We start from the raw sequence: 21922 nt of genomic DNA, 5'->3' as shown, positions 1-21922 counted from the left end.
TGGGTGGGTGGAGGGATGGGTGGGTGGAGGGATGGGTGAAGGGATGGGTGGATGGGTGGAGGGATGGGTGGAGGGATGGATGGGTGGGTGGATGGGTGGGTGGATGGGTGGGTGGGTGGATGGGTGGGTGGAGGGATGGGTGGAGGGATGGGTGGATGGATATGGGTGGGTGGGTGGATGGATGAATGGGTGTGTGGGTGGATGGATAAATGGAGGACAGAGGATGGAGGGAAGGAGTATAGATGGATGGACGAATGGAGGGATGACAGACAGGGTAGAGGGTGGAGGGAGGGATGCACGGAGGGTGGGATGAAGGGGTACAGTCACTCAGTAATTAGTATTCTTCCAGGAGTTTGCTGTAGAAATTGAAACTGTCTCCTTAATAAGATTTGCAGATTATAAATGGTGCCTGCCCCTCTCCCCAAACCAAGGAGATGGGAACCCCTAAGAGTCTGGGCTATCTAAGGTACAGAAAGGAGCTGCAGAGTATCAGGGGTACGGAGAGGATTCCAGAAACTGAGAAAACACTAGCCAGAAGCACCACTGCCGGAGGAGACGGTGTGCAGGCGGAGGCCCCCCCACCCAGCAGAGCACAGCGCTGAGCTCCGTGTCTCTGGCTGCTAGGCACCACCCGGCCGGACATGGGGACAACATGAGAAAGGGGCCGCCCCAAGCGCTATGGCCACAGGGAGGGTGCGGGAGGGCAGGGCAGCTGTGGCAGGTTCATGGTGGGACTCACGGGGCCCCTGACCAAAGGGGGCTGATGGGGGTGGTGGCTCGCATGAGGAGGCATGCACAAGTCAGGAGAGCGACATACACTTACGGCGTTATCCCCCAGGATGTCCAGCTGCTTCATCAGCTCCGCGACCAGGATGTCCTAGAAGGACAGACGGGCTGGGGTGAGTGCCAGCCGGGTGGGCAGCACGGGGTGCAGGGCGGGGGGGGTGGGGGGCTTACCGTCACGCCTTCCGCTTCGCAGTAGGCCTGGAGGGGGCTCTTCCCTTCCGCGAACGGGGTGTGGTGGAGGTTGATGGCGGGCGACTTCCTCTCCCTTTCCTAGGACAGAAAGCGGGAGGCTGGCGCGGAGCTGTGCTGGGGACCCGCAAATAGGGTCCACGTTTGTGAAACGAAGCCCCAAGGGCAGCAGGCGGCCCCTGTGCAGACAGACGCTGGCGGAGAAGGGAGTTCCCGGCCCAGACAGGCCCTGGGGATCCGGCTCAGCTCCCTGCTCCCCGGTCACCACCCCCGCTGGCGACCTGCCGACCTGCCATCCACTGTGAACTCCAGGGCTGTTGGGAGCCTCAGGGAGCGGGTCCTCCACAGGCTGACCACAGCAAGACCCTGGGGACCCCCATCTTCTCACAGTATCATACAAAATGTGGTCGCTCCCACCAGCGAGGGTCATGCCCTCGTCGTCATCAAAGATCCCAACGGTGACCAGGACTGAGAAGGGGGCCCCCGAGGGGTGTGTAGGCGGCCCGCAGGGCAAACACCAGTCCAGATCACTTCCTCACGCCTCACAGGTGGACCGTGCCCCCAGCTGCCCTCATGGGGAGGAGTGACAGTGGCAGGTGAAGGCAGCAATGTGGCCGTCCACGCGTGGCTGGCCCTTTCCCCAAGGGAGCCTTGCTCCAGCTCCCTCCACTGTAGGAGGCCAGGGTCATGGCAGAGGACAAAGGGCACCTGGTCACCGTGTGGCACCCAGCTGCCTGCACTCAGGGGCTTCAATGAGCAAGAAGGAAACGTCGGCCAGGCTGACCACTGTGGTCAGGCGTGTGGCCCCCACAGCACAACGAGGCACAGCCATGATTGTCCAGCCCCCACGGGTCTAGAAGCAGACACTCATGTTTCACTCTTCCAGGGTACGTTTCCTCCATGGTTCCCCACGCAGAGGGGGGCTCCTCTGCCCCCAGAGAGGCCCTCCCTCTTGGGGTCATGAACAAAAGCTCAGGTCAGGAAGGTCAAGTGACCAGCCAACAGGCCTCCCTCCGTCCGCGGCTGGTGGCCTGTGCCCCTTGTGCCCACCCCGGCTCTGCAGGCTGGTGGCCTGTGCCCTGATGCCCGCGCCCGCCCTGAGACACACCTCCAGCTCCAGGATCCGGAACTCTAGCAGCTCGTTCTGGTCTCTTGCATCCTGGACCTCGTGTCTTAACCGACCCTCTTCCGTCTCCATTTGCTTGATCTGTAAAATAAAAGGCAAATGAGATGCCTGAGGTCACAGGTCAACTCCCCAGCTGTCCTGACAGCTGCTGGCTCTCTGTGGGAACAGCTGACCCACCCCAGTGCCCAGAGCCCTCACTCCAGCTGGAGTCCATGTGGGTCCAACCTAGTGAGACAGGGTTGAGTCTCCAGCCGTTGGTTAATCGGGATGGGGGGACGCAGGGGCAGATCAGGGGGCAAGGAGCCCCAAGAGCCCGGAGCTCGGCCTGGCCATCTGAGCAGAGATGGGGAAGGGAAGGGACCCATCAAGGGAAGAGACGGTAAGATGTCCCTGTATGACAGTGCTCCTTAGAGCCCAGGCTGGCCCAGAAGCAATGGAAGGGCCATGAGCCATCGCTGCCTGACCCCCTCCAGAGTGAACTTTACTAATTAGGAGGTTGTTTAAACAGAATCAGAAACATGCACGGCCCATGCCCTCCCAAGGGTGAGCGCCACGCATCCTGGGGCACTCAGCCTTGTGAACACAGGAGAGGGTGTTCCAGAAGGGTGTCTGCTGCGGGCAGGGGCTTGGCCCATCCCCCCGAAAGGAAAGGGTGTTCCAGAAGGGTGTCCGCTGCCGGCAGGGGACTCGGCCCATCCCCCGAACTGAGCTTGGGGAACCGAATACCCTGCTGGGATGCTCAGGGGTGGGTGGAGAGATGGTTCCAGGGGTTCAGCACCCAGCAAGGGAGCCATGCATTCAGGGGCAGGGCCTTATCACAGTGCATGTGTCACAGCTGAGGCCGTGGGGGAGCACCCACAGGCCAAGAATGTGACCCCACGTCCATGGTAGCCAGAGAAAAGTACAGGTTTGAAGTGAGCACAGTGTTTGCACACGGACATTGTACATATGTGTGTTTAAGCGTGCACGTGTATGTACTGCGTGCACATGAGCGTGTATGTAAGAAGTGCTTAAATGTATGCATACAAATGTGTGTGCACACAAGCATATATGAGAAGAGTACAGGAGTACAATGAGTATGTATGTGTGCACACAAGCATGTAGGTATTTTTGTGCACACACAAGCATTTACGTGTGCGCAACTGTTATGTGTACTAGGGAGTATTTAAGTGTGCACAGTGGTTAAATGTGCTCATGGGTGTGTATGCAAGAACATTTAAGTGTGCACGTGTGTTTGCATGCACACGAGTGAGTGTGCACGTGCATGTTTAAGGGCACACAAGATTTTAGCGTGCACGTGAACATTATGTGTGCACACAAGCATTTCCATGCACACACACGTGTTTACGTGTGCAGGTGAGCACCAGAGAAGGTGAGCACAGCTGTCCTGATTTAAGATACAAGCGGGAAGCACGTAGGTGTCACTCACTGTTCAAGACATAATACCCAAAGCACAGCCCCGTGTGGGACTGACAGCTTCAGGCGGGGCGGGCGACTGAACTGGGACCCACAGCCTTGGTTTGGGGGCTGCTGATCTGTGGGAAGCACCGTCGAGGAGGTGGCCCTGAGGCTCGTGAGGACACCCTAGTCTGGCTCTTCTCGGGAAGGGCGGCAGATGCCATGGAAAGTCCTTGGCCCAGGGCGAGGGCTGTGGCTGGGAGGGACGGGCCACAATGGCACCGTCACGTAGGCATGACGATGGTGGGGCTGCGGGAGCCAACTGTAAGCCCTGGTGGCCTTTCTGCCTCTAAACATGTAGCTCCGGCTCCCATCCTGTTCCGAGCCACCTGCTACAGCACTCTGGGCCCTACCCACTGGGGACGGTCCCCAGCTGCCCAAGTGTCATCTGACGAACCATGTACAGTCCTCGGCCTTTAGTGCTGTGGGTCCCTCCCTGAACCGGCCCCAAGAACGGGCTGGATCAGAGAGGTGGTGATGTAGGCGGAGGTGCCCATGAACGGACGTCTCACATCCAGGGACAAGGGGAAGCCAGGCAGCTCCTGGGAGGAGCTCAGGCCACTAACAGGCACTGGCCAGCTGGGCACCGTGTTTCCTGACCAGTCACATAAAGCCTTCTTCCAGCCAAAAAGCCCCAGTCTGGGGGCGGGGTGACAGGGATGACAGCATTTTGGAGCCTCCTGTTAGCCACAGCCAGGAGAGCCCATGGCCACGGCCACGGCCACAGCCACTGCCAGGGAAGCTTTGGTTACGTCACACGCCCTCACAGTTGCGCGGTGGTGACAGAAACTGAAGCCCAGCTCCCGGGGACCCTCAAAGGACCTCTTCCCGGAATACAGTGTCCTGGCTCAACGAGGCTTCTGAATGGGGTGACTCCAGTGGTTGTGAAAGGACAACTCTTCCACAGAGCCTGCCTGGCCCTCGCCAACCACAGAGCCCATCCGTGGGACAAACCAGGAGCCCAGACGCAGCTCTAGACGCACGGCTCACAGTCTCCAGGAGGCGGAGGGGGCGGCCTCCCGGGAGTGAGCCGCCAGCAGGCCCGGCGAGGGGGCGGCCACGGAGGCTCTGCCGAGCGACCCCCCCCCCAACTCCCCCACCCCTGCCCAGCAGCACTGGCCGCACACGCCCGGGAGCACAGGGGAGGCGGCCAGAGGGCCGGACGGCCACAGACATACCTTCTCCACGAGCTCTTGGTTCCTTCGATACAAAGCTTGCTTCTCTTCAATCCACTTCATGTCCTTGGACGCGGAATTGAATTGGAGAAACAGATTCACCACAGGGTTAATCTCCAAGTCAGCATTTAAATCACAATTCAGCAGAACAGAGGATCCGACCAAAGGACTCAACACCCAGCTTCTGACATGACCACCCGGGATGGCTCACTCGCACAGCTAATGAACACCTCTGATTTCACCCTGTATCTCCTGGGAGGGACCCGGACAGAGCAGACGGGGGCAGCCCCACTTCAGGCGGACCCCTCGCACCCCCACGTGGACAGCGCTCCCGGCCAGGCACCAGCGGCACGTGGTACCACGTGGACGTCACGGGTCCGGGGACCCTGACTGGAGCCGGCGGGAGCCAGGTTCCCTCGACAGGGTGGGAGGGGGGCGCCCGGTCCATCTCACTCTCGGACACTCAGACGGAGGCATTTGTGCAACGGCAAGAGATGTGTGTGGCCGCCCTGTGGACCCCGTCCCAGGGTCAGGCCTTGGGGGAAGCACAGGGTCTCCGGCGCGCCCCCTGCCCCCTGCCCCAGCAGCGTTTCCAGTCAGGTGTCAGGAGGAAGGCCTATTGCCCCAGCTTCTTTCCAGCAAAGTCATCTTCGAAGCTTGAAAGATTCGTCTCAGCAGATGAAAGGCAGCGTTGTCTTCTTTTCTCCTTCTCCTTCTCCTTCTCCTTTTTCTTCTTCTTCTTCCTCCCCCTCCTCTTCCTCCCCCTCCTCCCCTTCCTCCTGTCCCTCCCTCTCCTCCTCCTCGTGTCCCAGCTACCACCACTGCTCCTATCCAGCATGGCGTGGGGCCCGGGGATCTGAGTCTCGAAGTCCAGGCAGGGTCCGTGAGGACTGTGCACAGCTCAGCTCCAGAACGCCGTTCTTGCAGCCCAAGTGTGCCGAGGCCCCGGGCGGAGATGTGGTGGCCGTGGTGGGGCACGAGCCAATCTGGCGCTGAAGCCTGGCCGCATGCTCAGGCAGGGGCGCTCACAGTGTGGCCCCGGTGTCACTCAGGTCCTCCTCTTGTCCGGCCGGCCGTCCACCCGGCAGTTAACATGTCAAGGACCGCCGTGGGTCTGCACGGGGCTCGGTGCTGGGCCAGGCGCCTTCCAGGCAGACCCTCCCAGCCCTACGCGGACGTCGTCCTGCCGCATGGTGACTCCACCTGGAGCTGCGCCATCCAGCAGGTCACAGGCCCGTGGCCAGGGCGGGAGGATGCCCTCCCGCGGGGTTCGAAGAGCCCCGAGGTGGTGAGGGAGTGATTGACAACCTCCAGGGGCCTGAAATCCTGGCCCTGAGCTGGGGGAGAGACAGGGCCCACCCAGACCAAGCCCAGAGAGGCCACGCACTCTCGGCCGGGGGCGTGCCCGCCCCATCAAGGCTGCTGTCTCCTTCCTCTGGATACAGATTCCTTCCAGTTTTCACATTTTTGATCGAGGTGTGAGTCTTCAGTGCGCAGCCAATAACTTTCACCCGCACACGCGCACACGGGCCGCCGCCCTCCCCAGGAGTCCGTGCCCCTCAGGCTCCCTCCGACCCCCTGGAGCCCCCCAGGGACCCGGGCTCCACACACCCACCTGTCCCTGCTCAGCCAGGGTCTGCTCGAGATCCTCTATCCGCGTCTGGGCCCTCTGCACCTCTGCTTGGAGCTGCTCACGGGTCTGTAGGACGGGAGGAGACATACATCCAACTTTCTCTAAAAGCCAGGACATACCTACAGGGACAGAGACTCTCAGCGACCTTCTGCCTTCTGCCTCCGCCACCTCTGCTACCGGAGAGGAGGCCGTTCTCCCCTTTGCAAGGAGTGCTCAGCACGGAGGGAAGAACTCTGAGGCTGATTTGAAGCAGGCGACCTCACTTAGACCACAGGGACGGCCTGCAGACTGGCTCTGAGAGCGTGCTGGCTGAAGGAAGTCTGTTCACAGGATGGAACAGCTGATGGGCGTGGCCGGGCGCGGCCCAGGGGGGGCTGGTTCCAGTCTCGAGGGCGACAGTGAGGACACTGGCAGGGCTTGGCCATCTGCCCAGCAGGGACCAGATGCCCTTCCCTTCCCTTCCCGCACAGGCGCCCTCTGCCGGTCCTGGCTTCACCTGGATTCTGCTTGCTGACTTCACTCACTTTCTCCCCGCCGGGGCCCCCTGTGGAAGCCCACGCTCACTGCCCTGGTGCATGCAAGGCCCCCGAGGGTCCAAACCGCCCTCCTGGGAGTTCATGTGCACTCGTGAGGTCCAAGCTATAGGGCACTCCATTCTTCTGGTGCTCCTGCTCCCCGGGGAACAGCCTCCAGGGCAGATGAAGGCACAGGGTCAGGGGTCCCTCAGCTTGGGGAGGGCAGGGTATCCCCTGGCCGGGCCCTGGGTGCCTCTCCTCATGACATCGGTGGACCCAGGCTCTCCCTCCCCCGTCCCCTCCCCTGGCCTCTGCTCTCCATCCGCAGAGATGAAAGTGAAGCTGGCCGGGGTCCTAGCTAGTCCCCACCCGATTCTCTGGAGGCCCAGGGGCTCTCCAGGCAGCCAGGACACATACGGTCTAGGGGAGGGAACCCCGCTGACACTGTGCCCTGGTTCGAAGACGTCCATGCTCAGCCGGCCAGCCAGAGTTGCAGAAATGGCTAAGTGGTGTTGTCCCGTGTAGGCTGGGGACAGAGCTGGCCCCCAGGCCCCACAGCAGCAGGGCAGGAGACCCCTTCACTCCACAGGGACGAAGCTTATCTCTCTATGCTGGGCATGCCCTCTGAGCCCCAGCAGAGCAGGCCACGCATCAGGGACGGGGGTAAAGGGGGTTTGGAGGAGGGCGGCAGGACACAGCCCCCCACCACGGCCTCCCCTGGCGGCCGGCAAGGGCACCTGCCTTTGGCGGATGGACCATGAGTACCTGGCCCAGGGTCCAGGGAAGCAGGGGCAGGAGGGGACACTACCTGCTCCCGGCTGGGCCTGCCTGGCGAGGCTCAGGGGAAAGGGGGGCACGGCATCCAAGCTCAGCGTTTACCGGACAAACAAATAATCTTGGCTTGTTTCAAGAACTGAGCTGCGATGCCAGGCCTCCTCTGGCTCTGGGCCTCAGTTACCGGGAGGCCCCAGGAGCGCCACCAGCAGGTTGGCCAGGAAGCCGACTTTACCTTGTCCGCCAACTGCAGTGCCCAGAGGGACAAACCCGGCTCTCCGGGGCGGGGGGGGGGGGGGGGGCCCCCGCTCACACCTGGGCCCGGGGCTGCCCTGGGGTCCCACCCGCGGCCGGCCAATGGCCGGCGCCACTTCCCAAACACGGGCTCCCGAAGGCCTCGGCGAGCATCGCCGGGCCCGACAATAACCGCGGGACGTGGGAGTGGGCTTGGCCCGGAAGGCGAAGCGATGCCAGTGTCCCTGCCAAGGCCGGGGGGTCAAGCGGGGAGGAGCCCCGGCGGGAGCCGGAACGTCGTGGAGTAGAAGTCAGTTAGACCTTAACTTCTCGCTCTGCGTCCAGCGTCCCTCCGACCTGCTCCTGCAGCAAGGCGTAGGCTCGCTGCAGGGCCTGGTACTCCATGGTCAGCTGCCGGAACCTCAGCTCCGTCTCCTCCTTGGCCACGCCCTGGAGAGGTGCACGAAGACACGCTGTTACCCGGGGACCCGGGGAGGTGAGCCGGCTGCGCTGAGGCCAGGGTGAGCCTCAGGGGCCGGGAGCCCGGCCAGGGCCTCAGCTGGGGCCCCCCTGCGGGCCAGGTGAGCGCTGGGCCGGAGAAGGCGGTTCCTCCCCACCCCACCGCACAGCTCAGGCTCCCTTCCCACGGCCATCCCCACATGCCTTCCGACCGCAAGGACACCCGCTGCCCCTGGGAAAAGGCGGGGGGTTGCGGCTGCCTTGGCGGGGCCCCAGCGGACCCCGAAGTGTTTGCTGCTCCAAGGAGAACACCCCGGTCTGCTGCGGGAGGGTGGCTGTGTCTGAGAGTGACCGGAGCCCGGCCCCTGCTCCTTATCCCCGGGGCCAGTGGCAGCAGCTGGGCTACCATGGCTTAGGTCTCTACGTGGGTCGGTGGCCATGGGGCCACCTGCCCGGATCTGCCAGGGGAGGCCTGGCTCATGGCCCGAGTGCCCCTGGACAGGTCCGTGGACCGCCTGCCACTACGTGTCCTTCAGCCACAGGGGCCGGGCGGGTCGGACCAAACCCAGCACGGGCTTCCTGCCACATGAGGGGGCTCAGATGTCTGCTTGCGTATGAGGGCGGTTCCTTCCGGAAGGGGGGTTGGGCAGGACAGGCTGGCTGGGCTTTTATCAAAGACAGGGCTGCTCCTCATTGTTTTGTTGCCTTGATGTATGTCTCGGCGTGGCCCGGACCCCAGGGCAGCCTGCGAGAGGGCAGGGGTGCAGGCAGCCAGGGAGAGGCACGTGGCCCTCCTCGCCAGGTCCCTGGACCCCCGGAGCCCCGCCCCGGCCCGTGCAGAGGCCCCGTGAGACACTACCTCATCCAGGTCATCGTCGGGGGTGCACGGGGTCTGGTCCGTCCTGTCCGTTTGGTAAGAGACAGAGGAGCCATCAGATTCCAGGGAAGCCTCTTCGTCGTATCCAAAGAACGTCTCCACCACAACCGGCTTCTGACCAAGAGGGACCGGGTTAATCCACACACAGACCCATGTGCCCTCCCCACCCCATGTCCACTCTATCCAAGTCCCTCCTGCCAGTGTCCCCGACGCTCTCCCAGATACAGGCCCAGACGGTCCCAGGAGCTCCCCGCGGCCTCCTTCTGCTGAGTCCCCGATGGGGCCCTTCACGGTCAGGCTCATGAGGGTCACCGGTCACTAAGGCTGGAGGGCGCCGTGGCCGATGCTCCCTGCCTTCACCATCCCGTCCTCGGCTGCTGAACCTGTCCTGCACGTTGAGGGCTCCTGGCCTTTATCCCAGTTGCCCGGATTCTCCCCACTCCCACCTCCCGGAAGCCCGGGGAGCAGGGGGGCCTGGCGGAGAGCAGCAGGTCCACTCTTACCACTGCACTGCCGGGCTCCCAGGCCTCCAGAAAATCTCTAAATACTCTGCCATAATCCCAAAGATAGAGACCCCCGACCCCTCTCCCTCCTCCCATGGGCCTTTCTGGGGGCCAGAGAAGCCAGCATTTGTGCCTAAGGAACATCTCACAGCCTGTGTGAGGAACGACCACTGAGCATTCAAAAGCCAAACGAGAAAACACTCATTTTGCAGAAAGCAGCACACAAGTTACTGTTCCTTGAGGCTATCTCCTGAATCTCCTTTTTTAAAATTAATTAGTTAATTTATTTGTTTTTGAGACAGAGTGAGCGCAAGTGAGGGAGGGGCAGAGAGAGAGAGGGAGACACAGACTCAGAAGCAGGTTCCAGGCTCTGAGCTGTCAGCACAGAGCCCAACATAGGGCTCGAACCCACAAGCTGTGAGATCATGACCTGAGCCAAAGTCAGACGCTTGACCCACTGAGCCCCCCAGAAGCCCCCTCTCCTGAATGTCCTCTAATAAAAAGCACACATTTATTGAAAAGATTGTGCTTCCAATTTCCTACGGGTGCAGGCATGCCTGGGAGGGACCCGTGTGGGGCCAGCAGACAGGTGCTGCAGCCTGCAGTGCTGGCCGGGGACCATGTGGTGACGAGGCAGGCCTGTGGACTCCAGCGCAAGAGGGAACTCTAACTCCGAGCTGGCAGAGGAAGGTCAGGGTCCAAGGCTAGCCCCTCCTCCTTGCCGTCAGAAATCATATCTTCTCTGGGAAAGTTAAAAGCAACAAGGTAGGATTTCTAAATTTAAAATTATAATCATTGTGTTGATTTGGGTTCGCTTTGGTTATTGTACAGTAACGATTTTTAAAAACAATTGGGGCGCCTGGGTGGCTCAGTCGGTTAAGTGTGTGTGTGACTCTTAATTTCGGCTCAGGTCAAGATCTCATGATTTGTCAGTTCAAGCCCAGCATCAGGCTCTGCACTGACCATATGGAGCCTGCGTGGAATTCTCTCTCTCTCTCTGCCCCTCCTCTGCTTGCGCTCTCTCTCTCTCTCAAAATAAATAAACTTAAAAAAATAATAGCATTATTAGGGCACCTGCGTGACGCAACCTGATGAGCGTCTGACTCTTGGTTTCTGCTCAGGTCCTGATCCCAGGGTCGTGGGATCGAGCCCCGCATTGGGTTCCACTGCTCAAGATCCTCTCTTCCTCCGCCCCTCCCCTGTTCGTGCACTCTTTCTCTCAAAACAAATAAATAAACATTAATAAAAAGGAAATAATAAAACTATCTTCTTTTCACCTCCAGAGAGAAACTCGCTCCTGTTAAGTGGCTTTTAAAAACACGCGTTTTGTGTGTGCACACGTCAGTGCTGTCTCCTTTACCTTGGGGAGCTTCGCCATTTTCTTTCTTTGCTTTCGAAATCTTAAAAGCTTATCTCGCTCCTGCAAAAACCAGTGGAAGAGATTTTCTGAGAGGTTGAGCAGCTCAGTTAATGTTCCTGCGCGGTCACCTGAACGGACTTGGGAGTGCTTTCTGGATGGGCACGCTGTATGCTCATGAACACGCGGCCCAGCTCAGGGAGGACCATCACGCTGCAGGCGCTGATGCCCTGTGGCTTCCGCTTGGGCTGAAGTGAGTGACGGCCCACGTTGGGGGGGGGGGCCCTCGACGGCCCACATTGGGGGGGGGCCTCCCCTGCCCCCTCCCCCTCCCCACCCCCTGCTCAGCGTGCAAAGCCTCCTTCAAAGTGTGCGGGGGAGGGGGCGAGCTCTGAGCAGCACGCACACCGGAACCGGAACCGGAACCGGAAGGGACGGCGGCCTAGCCCTGCTCCGCACTGTCTGAGCAGGTGTCTGGAAAAACGGCATCCCTGCACAGGTGGAGACGGATGCTGCAGAGACAAAAATCCCGTTTCTCCCCAGGGAGCTACACGGTGTTTCCGTGGCCCTGACCACGCGCCAGCCACGCTTAGACTGCTGGACCACGCCGGCGGCGGAGAAACCCGTGGGGGTGCGGTGCCCCAGGGACGGCAAAGCTGGGTGCTGGCTCCTGCAGGCATCACCAAAGGCCATGTGGGGCACCTATCTGACCCTAATGGATGGGCTTCTCGGCCACTGCTGCAAAGCCTTTGGGCAGGTAGCGAGTGCTGTGTGGGCACAGCCACCTTTGTCTGGACTGGAAGGAGCCACCAGCACCAGGGGTCCCAGGGACAAGTGCCCTGGAAAATGGGCATGGATGTAGGAGAGAGAATTACTCACCAGCACACTCTTCACGTAGCCGGCGGTTTCGAGGGTCTAGGGGGAGAACAGCATGTTAGAGAACTGGGGGCCCAGACCTGCTCCTGCGGTAGACCCCGAGCCTGCTGGCTGCCCCAAACCTCTACCGATTCCCACTGCCTGGAGAGGGAGCATGTGACTTGGCCCTCGCGGTCCTTTTTCCCTCCCAAGCTGACCTCCCAAGGGCACCGTGAACCTGCAGAAGTGCCCAGGGGCCCTCAGCTCAGGGCTGAGGTCCTGTCACCTTCCTTTCAGAAACTGAAATAATGTACAATTGTAGTTGACCAAGATTTCTTCCTTTTCCTATATTCCCCCATAGATTCTCATTATCGTGGGCATCGACAGTCACTGTGTGCTTGAATAAAGAGGTCAGCTCTCAGGCACGGCCAGAGAAGGCTGTGTTGGGGAGACGCCATCCTGCACCCCGCAGTGGGCAGCTTCCTGCTACTCTGGAAGCAACTTAAGTTGCTTGGGGCAACTGGCCTTGGGGCGCCTGGATGGCTCAGTCCATGGAGCATGGGACTCTTGATCTCAAGGTCTTGAGTTCAAACCCCACGATTGGCATAGAGCTTACTAAAAAAACCAGGAACAAAAATAAAAAAAAATAAAAAATAAAAAAAACGACAAGCCAGGCCAGGCCAGCGTTTCTGGGCCACAAGCCACACCGGCAAGAGACGATGCTGTCCCTTCGGATGCCCCTGGAGGTCACAGAATGACCAAGGCCACCTGCTCTGAACAGATCTGAATGGACCCCAACAAGAAGCAGAAGGCCCCCCAAGCAGGGTAATTGGAGGGGGTCTGATGCAGGACTATTTGCAAACCTGTACTGGGGCTGTAGGGGCCACAGGGATAGGGCAGTGTAGCGGGCTGGATGGGCCCCCCTCCCCGGGAATGCCCAGAACCTGGCTCTGGACCTTATCTGGAATAACGCCTTTGCAGGTGCGTTTGAGTCAGGGCTCTGGAGCTGAGACCATCCCGGGTTAGGGTGGGCAGGTGTCCTCAGGAGAGAAGAGAACAGGAGGGACACAGAGAGCAGGCCCCGCGGAGACAGGCGGAGCGCAGAGAGAGGACACGTGGCGATGAACGGACCCCGCCCTGGCGCTCCCTGAAGCAGCGGGGCCCTGCCCGCACGCACCTTGACTGGATTCTGGCCTTCAGACGGAGAAGCGAGCTAGCCCCCAGGTGTGCTGCTCTGTCCCGGGGTCCCAGGAGCTGACACTGCGGCATTGCTGCCTTTGAAACCCCGGGTCTAAAGCGAGCAGGGGACCACGCAGTTTTAGCGCCGGGGCCTGACAGCGGGGCCCTCTAGGGAGGGCCGGGAGGACTCCCCTGCTGGGTTCCCCAAAGCAAGGACCCGGTGGGCGGGGAGGGGCCGAGGGAGGGAGGAGGGGGAGGGGCCCAGGGAAAGAGGCGGGGCCTATGCGGACAGGGGCTGAGGGAGGAAGGAGGGGAGGGACCGAAGGGAGGAGGGGAAGGGTCGAGGAAAAGAGGAGAGGGGCTGAGGGAGGAAGGAAGGAAGGAAAGGACGGAGGGAGAGAGGAGGGGACTAGGGAGGAAAGAGGAGAGGGACCGAAGGGAGGAGGAGGGGAGGGGCCGACGGAAGGAGGAGGAGAAGAACAGGGAAGGAGGAGGGGAGGGGCCCAGGGAAAGAGGAGGGGCCGAGGGAAGGAGGGGAGGGGCCTACGGAGAGACGCAGGGCCTAGGGAGCCATGAAGGGAGGGGGGAGGGGAGGGGCCGAGGGAAGAAGGAAGGGAGGAGCCCAGGGAGAAAGGACGGGCCTAGGGACACGGGAGGGGAGGGGCCGAGGAAGGGAGGAGAAGGACGGAGGGAAGGAGGGGAGGGACCGAGGGGAGGGGGGGAGGGGCCAAGGGAGGAGTGGAGGAGCCCAGGGGGAGAGGACGGGCCTAGGGAACGGAGGGATGTGATTGAGGGAGTAGAGGGGTGGGGCCGAGAGAAAAAGAAAGCGTGAAAGGGAGGGGCCAAGGGACACGGGAGGGGTGGAGGGGAGGGGCTGATAAGCTGTAGGGGCGGGGCAGAGGGGGGGGAGGGGAGGGCAGGGTCGAGGGGAGGGGCTGGAGGCGGGAGAGGTGGGGCCGAAGAAGATGAGAAGGGTGGGGCCCAGGGACGAGGGAGCGGAAAGGGCTTAGAGGTTGTGGGGGGGGGAAAGGGGCGGAGAGGGAAAGGACGAGAAGGGAGGGGATGAAGAGAGGGGCGGAGGGACAAGGGAGGGACGGGACCCGAGGGGGATGGGGGCGGGGCGGAAAGCGATGAGGGGGCGGGGCCAAGGGCGATGGGGAGGGCGGGGGCTGGAGGGCGCAGCGGTGGCGCGGCGGGACGCGAGTGCCCCGCGGAGGGGACGCCGGGCACCTTAGAAAGCTCGTCTATGAGGTTCTGCTGCTCCACAATTTGAAGTTTCAAGAAGTCAACTTCTCTTTCGTCTTGACTTTGATCCAGGTCGTTTAAGGAGCTGGGTCTCCTTATGATCCCGGCTCTTTGTCTCTGCAAAGCCAAGCAGACCGCGGGGGTGGATGAGGGGTCGACCGGGAGATGGGGGTGCGGGGTCTTCTTTGCCAGCGGGCACGCGCGGCCCGTCTGCTGGGGGGCAGGGGCCCCTCTGCTCGGGCCTCGGGGCAGCGGGCTGCAGGGCCCTGGGGACACGTGCGGGGCGAGTCTGCACCCCAGGACGCGGCGGCTTGAGCGGCCTGCCATCCCTCACCCGCCGCCTCTTCCCAGCTCAGCGCGGGAAGAAGGCATTTCTGCAGCCGGGTGCTGAGGACACCCCACTCCCGAACATCGTACTGAGTAATTACTCTTTGGCTAAACTCTCGCCCGCGGCCTCTGGGGCCTTTGGGACGGAAGGGACGCAGGAGACACCCCCTAACCATCCCACACTCCGTGGATGTGCAGGAGTGAGCCTCCCCCAACGCGGGGTCTGCGGGGTGCTGCTCGGCCGACTCCTTCCCCTCCACGCAGGCGTTCTGGGACTCTCCCCATCTGTGCCCGAGAGTTTTCAGAGTGAGAACAGGCGCAGTCCAAGGTCCTCGTGTTACACCCGGCAGCAGGCCTGGGGCTGGGGCGGGACTTGCTCAGTGACCTCCCTGCCGGGTTCCCCCAGGCGGCGCCCAGGACCGCTCCCCAGCAGTGCTCGGACCCTCCTCTCGCAGCCAGCAGGCCTGGGCCGGGTCCTGGCCCCACAGCGTATGTGAGGCCCAAGGCCCGAGGCCCGCGGGGATCTTGGTATCCAGCCTTGCTCGCTGTGAGCAGTGGGGGGAGCTAGCTGCTGGTGAGCTCTCGAGCAATCCCGCTGGCCTGACGGACCAGTCAGGGCCCCTTACCATTTCTATGTTCTCCTGCGTGACAAATTTTAGCTTGTTTTCCATCCGACGCAAAGTGTGGGACAGATCTTCATTCTTCCGAGTGAGACGCTTGTTTTTATCCAACAACGGTTTGTATTGACTCTCAGCTTCTCTTAAGCGCTTTAACTGAAAGACACGACACGATTTTAAGTGTGACATGGGACCAACAGTCCCTGAACAGAGTCGGCAGACCGACCAGAATACGCTTTGGCCACAGTGGAGGGAAACGGTCCGGGGCCAAGGCTCTATTTTGCCAATTAGAGCTGCAGTAAACTCCCCCGCCCGTGACCCCTCGGGGCTCTTGGAGAAGCTCACCCTCAGACACAATCACCTGGAAATTTCAGGGCCTGTTAGGACTAATCGTGATGGCTCCACCTAGGGGTGAGGACCTCACTCATCCCAGATGACACACAGGACTGAGGGTACTTTTGCTCAGTAATGAGAAACCGGGATCAACCAACCAGTGCCTGAGGCCCGCATCTGCCCCGCCCCCCGCCCCCGTTTTTGTTCATAAAGCTCTACTGGAATAGCCAACAGGCCTTACGCTAGCGCTGCCCTTGGAACTATCGCTCCTCCTCTCCAAAAGGAATTTTGGAAGTGGGCGCCCCCTGCCCCTCCCCCACACCGCAGCCATAGACCCGCAGGGCCCAGACCCCCACTCACCAGCTCATTCCTTTCTTCCGACAGCAAGGCATTTCGGTCCTCCAGCTTCCGAATGATCGCGCTCAGCTCTGCAATTTTAAGTTGGAAGCGCCGAGCGTCCTTTTCATCCAACTGCTGTTCCTAAAACAAAAATCAACTGCAAATAACTGTTCACAGACACAGACGTGAAAACCTCTACAATCCCAACACACCACGGAAAACAAAGCGGTCCCGCGTCATGAGCGCCCGTGACTCCAAATGGCGGGTGGGCGGGTGCGGACCGACCCCCGGGGCAGGTGACTGCTGGCTCCACCGCCGGGGGCACCGCAAGCCGCGCAATGGGGACAGAGGGAAAGAGCAGAAATGTCCAGGGGCGTGCAGAGGTGTAAGCCAGGCAAGGGCGTGCAAATGCAGGCACCACAGGCGTGGCTGCTCCGGGCCGCGCTGGGGGCTGCTGGCCACGGCTCGGTGAAGGCGGGGGGGGGGGAGGTCCGCCCTGCGCCTGTTTCCCTCGTAATGGGACCCCAGCACAGGAAAAGAAGTTCAACTGAAGGCTTGCAAAGGGCGGTTTCCCAAGAAGTGTGCTCCCTCACACTGAGGTTCTAAAAGGTCACTTTTGAAACGTCTGGGACCTCATTCAAAAATCAGTGAAAACGTTTTGATCCAGTTTCAAAATCTCTCTGGAGTTGACTGCAATCTATCGAGTGCCAGAGCAGGATTTAATTCAGTTAAGCCATTTATAATAAGATAATAAAAAATCATTTTCTATTTTTGAAATGTCGCTGTCCTCGGGCTGGCTCAGCTCAAACCTTTTGTCCTCGGAGCAAACAGATGCATGTCCGGGAAGGACTGAGGAAGGGTTCCTCATTCAGCAGGTGCAGGAGAGGCTAGGGAGCAGGCCCAGCAGGACCCGCATTGAGGGTCCATGGAATTTAGATTCCCCACCCCCCCATCCCAGATTTCCCAGAACCACTCCAGAGGGCTCTGAATGAGGAGCAGTGATGACGAATGAATGATGTCACGGCCCTGCGGCTGCTGGCTGCCCCCACGCTGTCACAGCAGGCCGAAGAGCAGCAGAAAGGTGGCACGGTCACACAAAAAGCGGGTGAGGGGGTGACTGGTGGGGATGTGGGCGAGTAAGGAGCCAGGAGCCCGTGCGCTCGGAGATGGCCTCATCCCGCTAGCCCGGGGCCGGAACCAGCACCAGCAAGCAAGGGCCCTGAGCCAACCGGGGGATCCCGGCAGCTGCAGGTGGGCTCCAGCTGGAAGCCTGAAGCCTTGGGGGCCCACGGGAGGGTGATCAAGTGACGGCCAGTGCTGTGTCACGTTAGCAAGGAAGGAAGTCTGTTTGCCCTCCCGGCCGAGCCAGATAAGCCGAAGGGTCCGGGGTCTGGCTGGTGGGCTGCACATATGGTCAGTCCCCGGGGCAGCAGGTTCTGGTTCTGGACTCTGGACCTAGGCTCTCAACTCCCTGGGGAGCTGCCAGAGCAGGGCCACATAGCTACGTGCAGCGGTGTCTGTCTGTGACTCTGGATCACCAGGCAAAGCGTGGGGAGGTGCTTACAGGGCTTCCCGAGTGGTCTGAGGCGTCTCCTGCACCGCCTGCGTAAGGAAGTTCCCGCCTGGGGCTGCCCAGGTGCCGATCAGCCTCTTTGACCTGGGACAGCTGCTCATCTAAAGCCTCTTTTTGGAGCTGCAGTCTCTGAGCATGCCCGGCTTGAACCCCTAACTCTCTCTCCAGCACGAAGACTGCTCTGTCTTTAAATTTTATCTCCTCCATCTACAAGGAGAACAGAACACAATCACACAGGCAGGCAGAGTACAGATCTGCGGTTACCATAGAAACAGATGGAGCAGAGCTAGGAACAAGCATCGGGAGGGTCCCCACGGCAGCAGCCCCGCCAGCGTCTCCCGGCTCTGAGACCGGAAGGAAGCAAAGCAGGTAGCCCTGGACCGCAGCGGGACTCCCCCGTCCCGGACGGGGCTCTGCTCTGCTGGGTCAGTCCGAGCTCATGCAACTGACACACACTCCTTCCTAGACTCCGTGCAGCCCTCCCAGCCTCCCTGTGCAGCCCTCCCAGCCTCCCTGTGCTCTGACAGGACCACCTTCCTGGGTGCTGGCCTGCGGGGGGCTCCTAGGCGGCCGCCGGGGGCTGGCATTGTCTGGCAGGTCCACAAGGCCCCCTCCAGCTCCGTGTTGGGCATGGCAGGGGGATTCCCCGGGGTCCCTGAACCCCATCAGTAGGGGTTGTGAGCAGCAAGGTCCGTCTACACACAGGCAGGCTGTGGACACGAGAAGCAGAGCTCCTCACTGCCTCTTTCCTCCCCTCTCTGAGGGGCACCAGGCCCAGAAGGGGCTGGAGCCCACACGCTTATCCTGCCTCCAGCCTCTCCTTGCTCCGAGGCGTGGACGGAAGCCCAGCTGCTGCCCCACTGTCTGCGGGCAAAGTTGCATTTGTAACTAATCTTGCTTTGAACCAGAGCTTGGAGGAGAGGGATCTCTGGACAAGTAGGTTCCAGTCTGGAGAGCAGAAGCCTCTGATCTGGCCAGGCCTCCGCATGCCCTCGGGCTCCTGGCTGTGAGGGGCCCACAGCCCTCCCCACTGCCCCTAGAGCGCTCAGCCCCCACAGCAGCCACCTGCCCCCGAGGCCCTCGTCCGGGCTGCCAAAGGGCGGGAGGCAGGACAGACCCCACGGCTACCCAATTCTTCAGACCCAGTTTAAAACATATTTTCAAAACAGAATAGGATAGGACCCCTCGATGCTTCACGTGCTGTTTTAGGCTAAATAAGCTAATAAATCCACCATCTGCTGAAGTCAGCTTAGGAACAAAGCGATGAGATGTCTAATTAGCCCAGATCACAGCATTCACAGGCAAGCGATGAACCGAACAGAATAAAAGAAATCCTTAACTGCCAACTTCCCATTTACTCAGGCACACAGAAATGCGGAAAGAGGCAACACACTCAATTAGTGAGAACAAAGGGGCCAGGAAAATAAAATCATATTAATAAGCAGCTGTATTCTGGGTCTGACGTTTACACTCACACACGGATACTTTAGAAACCGTTTTTCCTTCATAGAAAACAAGAAGAGTCTCTACACAAAGATCCCACTTAAATGCGGTGTTGAAGCCGACGGTTTGGACCAAAACGCAGACCTCCCTGAGAAGTCACCCGTGCAGGTCACGTGCTGCAGCCAAGGGAGGGGGCCCCCCCACAAAGGGAATTCGAGGAAACGTGCGCTCGCAGAGGGGCACGATTTCACTTTTGAAAGGGGGGAAGTCACTTTACGGTCAGTGACTGTCTCCGTGGAACATGGGGTTCTGCACGTTCTGTGCTCAGTCTCCGTTGGCAGGAGATGCTGAGGCCACCCCCCTTCCGCCCAGAAAGCCCACTGGTGGAGGGGAGCCTGGGCGCTCGGTGCAGATGCCAGATGGGACACAGGAAGAGCTTTGCCAGGTCGCGTGGGGCCCGCCCCTCACTTCTAGGAGCAGTTTCCGACTTGGGGCACATATTCAAATACAACACCCAGCCAGGCCAGGGAAGTGGGGGTGGGCGGTGCAGGAGGTGGGGGGCTGCACCCCTCCTCCCCCTGAGGCACCCCCTCACCCTCACCCCCCCCCACAGCCCCAGGAGCTCCCACACCTCCAACCCTCCACACCCCCACGCTGCCATCTCCCCACACCCCTCCCCCTCCCCTTACCCCCAGGAGCTCCCCATGCCCAACCCTGCACTCCCTCTCTCCAAGTTACAGAAGGTGGATGGACGGAAACCAGGGGCAGCCCTTGGGAGGGTGGGTCCCTGGGGAAGGGGTGTGCGGGAGGATGCTGAGGCCAGAAGGGCCTTGTGGAGGGTGGGGGGAGACCTGCACCGCTTGACGCCCCCCTCCCCCCCCCTTGCAGGACAGAGCAGGCTCGGCTGGGATGCACAGAACCAGAACCGCCAGGTGGAGCCTGGGAGCCCGCATTTAAAAGCACGCCAGCTGACCGCGGGGCAGGCACGGTAGAGCCTCCGTCCCGCGGTGCCAAGCGCCAGCCCCAGCACCCTCGTGGCCGCTCCCACCTGGGAACCGCAGCGAGGGACCCTGAGGGGTGGCCTTCCGTCAGGACCCTCCCTGGCCTTGCACCTGCTCCAGGGAGGAACCCTCCTCACGGAGCAAAGAAGCCAGCGAACGAACGTTCTTTGGCGGCGTCTGGCCCCGGCGGCTGGAATTCTCCGTCCACCCACCTTGCCTAGGACCCAGCCGGGGGGCTGTGACGCAGTGTCGCCTCTGTGTTTGCAAACGTCCCCTCTGAAAGCTCACCCCTGCCCAGACCCTGCCAGGCTCCGCCAGAGTCGGCCTCTCGCACACTGCCGCCAGTCTGTGTCTCCGTGGGAACCAAGGCGAGCGGGCCCCTTCCCCCAGCGAGCAGCGCTCCAGGAGGACGTGGTCTCCTTTCACAGCGATCTTTTCTGGGGCTTGATCACTGCTCCAGACCCTGGGTGGGGAGGGGACGACGCCTCACAGACTTCTGTGAGAAAGCCAGAATCGGTTTTTGCCTCTCCTTGTCTGGCTTTATGGAACTTCTAGTAACTGAGCTTGTGAATGACTGACGTGTGCCGTAGCTGCCTGTGCCAGACAGACATCCCTCCCGGGTTCAGTAGTCATGGCTGCCCCGGGGGCCCAGCGCCTCACCCCCTCCCCGCCCAGCACAGCCCTGAACAAACTGACTCTGCCTTGGGGGGAAATTCGCCCGGGACCCGGCCCCCCCCCCCCCCCTCAGCTGGCTGCTGCAGGGGCACTGTGGAACAGGAGTTGGCTCTAGCACCTTCTGAAGCTCCAGGCTCCTCTTCTGTGAGATCAAGGGGCCCCTGCAGGCCTGGGCCTCACCAGGGAGGTTCTCAACCCACAGTTACCTCCTGAGATCCACCTCCAGCCCCCCCCTCCCCCCCTCCCTGGGCAATCTGATATGTGTCCCTGGAGCCACACCTCTGGTCCCTCGGGTGACAGGAGCAAGGTGAGGGCGTGGCTGAGTCCCGACCTCATGGTGTCTCCTACCCCAGGAGCTCCGTGTCCCAGCCCTGCCCTGGCTCTGTCTGCGGTGTGCTTGTGGTCACGCTGCTCGTGTCCTGGCTTCCCTCCAGGTGGCTTCTCTTTGACACCTCTGTGACCCCCACGGGGTGCCACGCCCCCAGCCGGGACTTAGGGTCTTCGGGTCAAGACAGGGACTTAACTGTCACAGACTCTGCTCTGCTCCAAGCCAAGCTGGGGCCCCATCACACCAGGGTGGCCCCAGGCCAGATGGCCACGGACAGCCACGGCCTCCCTTCAGCACCCAGAGCCACGTTCCAGAGGACACGAGGGCTGGAGGTGGGGCAAGGGGGCAGTGGCCAGGCCCGGGTGCCAGCGAGTGTGAGTAGGTAGCTGCAGGGGACCCCCTGGCTTTGGGGGTCGTCCTGGCCTGGCCTTTACAAAGTGGCCACCACCACTTGCTGAAATCCACTCCCTCCCAGCTCCCTCCCTCCCCCAGCCGGCCTGCCAGTGAGACCTGCCCCAGGGCGTGGCGGGGGGGGGGGGGGGGGGAGGGGGGATACTTAGACCCCAGGTTTGCCACCAGCAGAGTCCTCAGCAGAGCCCCCCTTGTTCAGGGCGTCTGCCACGCGTGGAACATCATCACCATAGAACTCCGCGCGCGCTCCCGAGCGTCCTGGGCAGGGTGCCCGCGGCCGCGGCGCCCCGTCCCAGGTCCGGCCTCGCTCAGCCGCCAGCCTGTCTGTCCACGGACCTGTGCACGGCTCCCGGCCACTCTCACACACCCTGGTCCCAGCACCAGCCCTGGGGCCGCACACCAGCCAGCGGTTTCTCCCGCGGGCCAGCGCTGCCTTGGGCACCGGTTGCCCCCTGGCCTTCTGGGGCCTCCACACCTGCATCCCAGGCCCTGAGGAGCGGTGCCACACCC

The 21922-nt window shown here is 61.4% G+C and overlaps 1 protein-coding gene across 25 annotated transcripts in view; it reads right to left on the bottom strand.

Moving 5' to 3' along the window:
* Window positions 1–21922, bottom strand: part of JAKMIP3 (Janus kinase and microtubule interacting protein 3) — an 88629-nt gene that overhangs the window by 30067 nt on the left and 36640 nt on the right. For 4 of the 25 annotated variants that reach the window (XM_040486819.1, XM_040486812.1, XM_040486818.1 and 1 more), the window contains exons 4-16: window positions 17546–17761; window positions 16003–16122; window positions 15319–15465; window positions 14351–14482; window positions 11966–12001; window positions 11090–11149; window positions 9209–9340; window positions 8212–8340; window positions 6350–6433; window positions 4738–4800; window positions 2084–2182; window positions 958–1056; window positions 818–877 (exon numbers count right to left, since the gene is read on the bottom strand). In XM_040486819.1, coding sequence (XP_040342753.1) covers window positions 818–877; window positions 958–1056; window positions 2084–2182; window positions 4738–4800; window positions 6350–6433; window positions 8212–8340; window positions 9209–9340; window positions 11090–11149; window positions 11966–12001; window positions 14351–14482; window positions 15319–15465; window positions 16003–16122; window positions 17546–17761 — 1377 coding nt within the window. The remainder of the gene's footprint in view (window positions 1–817; window positions 878–957; window positions 1057–2083; window positions 2183–4737; window positions 4801–6349; window positions 6434–8211; window positions 8341–9208; window positions 9341–11089; window positions 11150–11965; window positions 12002–14350; window positions 14483–15318; window positions 15466–16002; window positions 16123–17545; window positions 17762–21922) is intronic. The other 21 variants (XM_040486821.1, XM_040486813.1, XM_040486824.1 and 18 more) reach the window with 14 other exon arrangements.

Source organism: Herpailurus yagouaroundi, unplaced genomic scaffold (assembly GCF_014898765.1).
Source record: "Herpailurus yagouaroundi ecotype Mexico unplaced genomic scaffold, PumYag 163, whole genome shotgun sequence".
NCBI lineage: Eukaryota > Metazoa > Chordata > Mammalia > Carnivora > Felidae > Herpailurus > Herpailurus yagouaroundi.
This window is presented reverse-complemented; position numbering and strand designations above follow the sequence as displayed.